This window comes from Cryptomeria japonica, chromosome 8 (genome assembly GCF_030272615.1).
Source record: "Cryptomeria japonica chromosome 8, Sugi_1.0, whole genome shotgun sequence".
Lineage (NCBI taxonomy): Eukaryota > Viridiplantae > Streptophyta > Pinopsida > Cupressales > Cupressaceae > Cryptomeria > Cryptomeria japonica.
In genome coordinates, this window is record NC_081412.1 from 218,851,705 (window position 1) to 218,857,704 (window position 6,000).

Consider the following 6,000-nt stretch of genomic DNA (forward strand, 5'->3'; position numbering starts at 1 on the left):
TCAGTTGCATTAGTGTAGAGCAACAAAATCACAAGGAAGCATTCCTTAGACTTATTTGGGATCCTAGAATTTCTTTGGTCTATCCGAGATCAATCAAGATTTAATTGTGATTGCTTGAGGGAAAGCAATCATGGGGAGTATTGTAATGTCCCCTCTTGGCGCATAGCCAATTCGTGCACATTTAGCTAGTTTCCAAATCTTCCAAAGGCTAATTGGCTAGTTAGGGAGAACTCCAGCATTCTTGGAGAAGCATTTGATGAGTCTTGCAAAGCAATTGTTATTGGGTTTGAGGTCAATTGGTTAGATGGAATCCTTTAATGCTTTCGGAATTGATTTCTGACCTTTTGGGTGCTCTCGGAATTGATTTCTGACCTTTTGGGTGCTCTCCAAACTTCTTAGAGTAAACTATTTAAAAAGTTACCCAACTCTGATTATTGTTCCTAGTCTTCAATATCACTATAGTGTGACCAAAATTGCAAAATTACATCATTTGAACATATTATTGAGTTATTTGATTAATATCTCACTTAAGTTGTCTAATGTTGGAAATATTAAAAGGGACAACTAAGCGTAATAGCTCATTTTAAAGATGTTGAAAAGTTATTTCTAATGGACCCTTGGAAATGAGACTTTATTCATGAGAAAAAAAATTATTATTCTTCAAGAATGTGAAAGTGCTCTATAAAGTTTATTATTTATTTTATAAAAGGATTTTTGGAGCAAATAAAGAAAAAAAAGTAATATTTTATTGATTCAAAAAGTTATGCTTTTTTGTGAAGGTATTTTAAGTTTTTTTGCAAAGATTGAAAAGATAAAAGAAGAGCCCTTGCAAGCAAGGTTCCCTTCCATGGAGCCTAGCTCATACCTGCACATGGGAAGAAATGGAAATTATTTGAGACACCAAGGCTGTGAAAATACCTCAATTACCTAGCCTCTCAGAAATCAGATTCCTTTTCTGTTGGTATATGATTTCATGAAGGAGAAAGTGTGGGTTTTGTGTTGCTTGTAGGTCCAACTGCTGGCTGTACCACTTGCAGACCTGGGCGTGAGGTTTCTAGCTTACACCGCCCTCTTTTTCAGTGGCTTTTATGACTCATTTCTGGTGCCAAGATGTCTAGTAGAGCTTGCTAACATTTTGGAGGTGTCCTTGCTGGTCTAGAAGGAGTTCTCAGTGGTTTATGGTGGCTGCTTGGCCCTATTATAGCTTGAAATCAGATCTGCAACAGTTTTTCTCTGTTAATTCAGGCCTGTTATGTCACTTCCCAGAATATTTAAAGTGGTTTCTAGACCTCTGTGAGATCATACCACTACTCATCCATGAAACATCCTCTTGTTGTTTTCAAACCTGAGAATTCAGAAAACTACCAAGTTTGGAGGTGTATTAGTAATGTTTCAAGCTGATTACCTTGTGTTAGTGTCATGATTGAATGGGAGAAATGACTGAAAATAGTAGCAGACCTGAAGTTGTTGTTTCCTAGTCCTTTTGACAGTGCTGGGTGAAGATGTATGCTAAGGGAGTTTATTACTGCAGCTGGAAGTCATCTTATGTTGGTGGAATGGTGATTCAGGCAGATTGACAAGCTTCCATCCTCTACAAATCTGCTACATCAGACCTACAACTAAACTGATATATTATGTTTCAAGGTATTTGTTAAGTGTATTTCAGTTGAATGTTTATTTTGGTGAAGTGTAGCCTCTTTTCTTGAATGCATATCCACAACAAACTTGTAACAGTTGAAAGGAGATATATTGTAAATCTTCTCAGACTTGTAACAGCAAAAATAAACCATATTGCAAATTATATCAAACTCTGTGATAGCAGAAAAATCTCTATTGCATGCTCACTTGCTTTGTTCATGTTGCGGTTTTCATTGGCAAATATTTCAAAAAAAAAAAATTAAGGGTGGTCATTATAAATACCATGTTGGAGCGAGCCAGGAATCCAAAAGCACAAAAGCAACCTTCCACTAATCAAACGATAAACACAAAGGATATCTATCATATAAATGAAGGGTATGTAAATACAATGATAAACCTTGCATATATAGGGAAGGGAAAGGATGTAGGAAGGTAGGACTGAACAACCGACCACCCCTCTAAAGGTCTAACATTTGTGAGCTCACTTAACAAGTGTGTGAGCAAGTCGGAAGTATGCATGCAATAGGTCTCTCAAGTGATGAGGACGCATGTCTCAATGCTATAGAGTGAAACAAAAGTATGAAGATATCTAAGTAAACTTAAGCTAAGCATGAATAGGTCAATCCTAGAAAGGTGATATCCTAACTAGTTTGACAATGACTCTATTTACACTAACATGAACCCCCATATCATACCCAAACCAGTTACTTGGCAAAAAAGTGAACATAATTAAAGCCTAAGATTTTGTAGATTGTCTAATCATTAATGAGTGAACAAATTTTAGCTAGCATTCTTCATCATATTGCATAATGTAGAATCTAATGGAATAAAGGCTGAGCATTTGTTTAGCATCGATGTTTGTCAAATGGTAAAATGAGGACCCCTAACAAGCCTTAACTCTCTCTCTCTCAAGGAGTAGCAAGTTTATAGACAATTTCAGAGGTGACCCTCCAAACCTCCAAAAATGAGTAAAATTGAAAAGTTCTACTTTTATGTTTTCTATAACTCAAGGGTAGAAAGATGCTTTGACAAAGGGACATATGGAAATTGCTTCAGAAATGACCTGGTCAACATTTGAATCTAAATGTGCCAAATTTCAAAATTTATTTGTGTAGCTTTAATCCTGCAGTTCAGTGCTTTTCGAAATCTTTGGCTACAAGGGTCTCTAGTCTTTATAATAACAATATATTCAAGTGATTTTGTACATTTTTCTTATAGATTTTGGTACAATTTTTTATGATCCTGTGGTTGTATTTATCTGTTTGTTTTTAGAATACACATTTGGCTTTTTCAATAGAGAGATGAAGAATAATGTTTTTGCTGTTTCATGCGCTTATGCACATTACGTGTTTATTGCTTAGGATCTACATGCATAATCACAGATGAAGGAATAAGCATGTGCTAAAACTAACAAACGATGTGCTATAGCAAGTAATTACTCTAGTCTAACAACTAAACCAATTGAACTTTATTATTTGTATCAACAATAATCTTCTTAACCATTTACTTACCAAATGTACTGACAGTGTTGTCGATGCCTGAAGGTCTACCATGGATGATTTTTTCTCCTTCAAAAGCCCACTTGTTCACTACCTCTTGCTTGCTTCCATCCAAGCTCAACCACACATCTTGATGAATATCAACATGTAATGCACCAGATAAAGCAAGCACAGCACCAGATATTGATACACAAAAGGCAGCAGAAGATCCCAACCCTGACCCTAAAGGTAAATCTGAAGTCACAGTCACTGTGGCAGGCTTAAACCTGATGAAGATAATGTTAGATGAAACTGAGCATATTGTTTAATAGATGATATTTACTAAAAAGGTTAGATTTGTTTCACATTCAACTACAATGGTTCACATCACTCTAAAATGTGTAAGAGGCAGAAGAGAAATGAGATATCTAAACAAAATCTACTCTTATAACAAATAATGGAAGAAACAGAATTAGACCCAATAGCAATACCAAAGCCTACCCAATAATGGAGATATATAGGAATAAAAATGCTGAAACTCCTTCCGCAACACCAATTATAGCTTCTGGAAACTCTTCTTCATTAAGCAGGGCTGCAACACACTGCATAAACTCTGTAGAACAAGGTTTGATGCAGAGGGGATCCGGAACAAAAATATCCAGAGATTGAAAAGCAGCTTCCAGCCTTTGAATTGGCCATGTCAAACACACTTTCATGTCTATCAAATTAATAGTCAAATCCCCATTTGGGTCGGCTGCATACAGTCAGAAGGAGGCAGCAAACATCAAGGCATTAATCCCAAGGACTAGTTGAAGTCTTCATCTAAAGACATTCAAAAGGCATATAAACTTGAAGTAGTTAAATATTCAGCTTGATTAGTGAATACCCAAGTATGGGATAACTAACACTCGTAAGCTTGTGGCACATCTTGGTAATGAGTAAATAGATACAGAATTTAACAGACAAGTTTTGACAATTCACTTACCTAGTCTGGACTCAAAACCCACAGAAGATAATGTCAGATTTTCACAATTCACTTGCCTAGTTTGGACTCAAAGCCCACAGAAGATAATGTCAGATCCTTGTATGTAGAAATCATAACGAATTTCATTGTAGGGGATCATAGCATGAACAAGTTCCTTTAAGAACCAAAAGAAGCAGAATATTGCAAGTGCCATAGCACTGTCATTAACATAAATTGATGATAAACACCAGTTCAGCATGCTCATACAATGGGTACAAAAGAAACACGTCAGGATAACAAACAAATGACGTGGACATTTGATTTAATATTAATAACTTCAAACATTAATATCCTGAGGTGCCAAAAATTGGCTAATTGAAGTGAAAAAATAGATGGTTGAAGAAGTGGACAATTGGACTGTCTACACGGGCCACTAAATGCAACGAAGAGGACGGCGAGAATATTTGTTCGATCAATGACATTAGCATTTCATTCCAATATAAAATAGGTATAGAGGAGAACACTTTAGAACCACAATTAGATTACTTGGGCATTGCCAATAAGAGTTTTAAATGCAATGAAAGCTTTACATACACCAATAATCACGAGCTTGTCCAGCATCTCAGCTTTGTTAATGATAAAGTTCATTGGTCAAGGTAAGTTTATAGAACAAATCAGCACCATCAATATGCAAATGGGCACGGAGTTATACACACAAGCTTAAGTTTATAGAACAAATCGGCACCATCAATATGCAAATGGGCACAGAGTTATACACACAAGCTTGGCAGTTCAAAACTCTTGGTTAATTTAAATAGTATTGGCTACTAACGACGTCAAAAAGCTTCAATAAAAATGCCAGAAATTCAATATTTCAAGAATTGGGAATATCATCATTCCATAATAAAGCCTCCTTGTTGAAAGCAAAACAGCAGAGAACTACGAGTATCTTGGTACCATCAATCACGTATACAGAAACTCAGTACACGAACCAAATGGTTAAAGGGAAAACATTTCAAGTTCACCCACAAATGATGCAGGCATCAAATACAATTAAAATCCAACTTTCAAACGAAATGACCATAGAAAAAACCGTCAAGAATCTTAAAACAATTGACAAGCGCAGTAAATGAAATGCAGAGAAACGCTCAAGAATTCGAGAACAGCAACAAAAATAGAATTTTATCATAATAATGAAATGCGTACTGAAAAACAATTCAGAACCGCAAAAGGATTGTAGAGGTATTGGAAAAACAGGGCATTAAAAGTAATTGAAAGCTTGATACCCACAAAAACACTTTTACCTGCAACAGAATTAGAATTGGATCTTTGAATCCGTACTTGTGTGTAAAGACCTAAAGACGCAGCCAACGCAGAGGATCCATGGACTACAGCATGCTCTCCACAGAGAATAACTTTTCCAGGTGCACGCCCTGATACTTCTGTGATTTTATCCATTATTCCCGTTAATGCTCTCAAACAGGCAGACCCAGTTATAAATCTCCCTTCAGCCCTTTCGTTTCCTTGCCAAAAACTGAATAAGTTACTTTGGATCAACACTCCCCATTCAATTAAGGAATCTTCTGGCACGTTTGTTTGATCTAAAGCTAGGTTCAAATGCTCGTGTGTTTGAATTCTTATATGGACACGAGTCAAATTTATCGACGTGATTAGCAGTACCATGTGCTTTAACACATTTTTGTCATTAATAATAGTGATAGGTGAAGTCTTGCTTTTGAAATTTGTCACACAGATAGGTTAACAATAGTCATAGGTCAAGTGTCTTTCAAATTTGTAATGGTAATAGACTACCAACCTTAGGAATGTTTGAACTTTGAGGAGCCCTCTTAAGATCAATTAATATATCACCCCCACCTAATAACTAGGAGAAAATGTGAGGATGATTGTAATAACTTGACT

The 6,000-nt window shown here is 36.1% G+C and overlaps 1 protein-coding gene across 1 annotated transcript in view; it reads right to left on the minus strand.

The window, feature by feature from the left end:
• The window catches only part of LOC131067818 (mevalonate kinase), a 67,192-nt gene extending 61,412 nt beyond the window's left edge, over positions 1-5,780 (minus strand). Inside the window, exons 1-3 of the mRNA XM_058002981.2 lie at positions 5,385-5,780; positions 3,618-3,870; positions 3,150-3,403 (exon numbers count right to left, since the gene is read on the minus strand). Coding sequence (XP_057858964.2) covers positions 3,150-3,403; positions 3,618-3,870; positions 5,385-5,763 — 886 coding nt within the window. The 5' untranslated portion in view covers positions 5,764-5,780. The remainder of the gene's footprint in view (positions 1-3,149; positions 3,404-3,617; positions 3,871-5,384) is intronic.
• Positions 5,781-6,000: the final 220 nt, after the last annotated feature.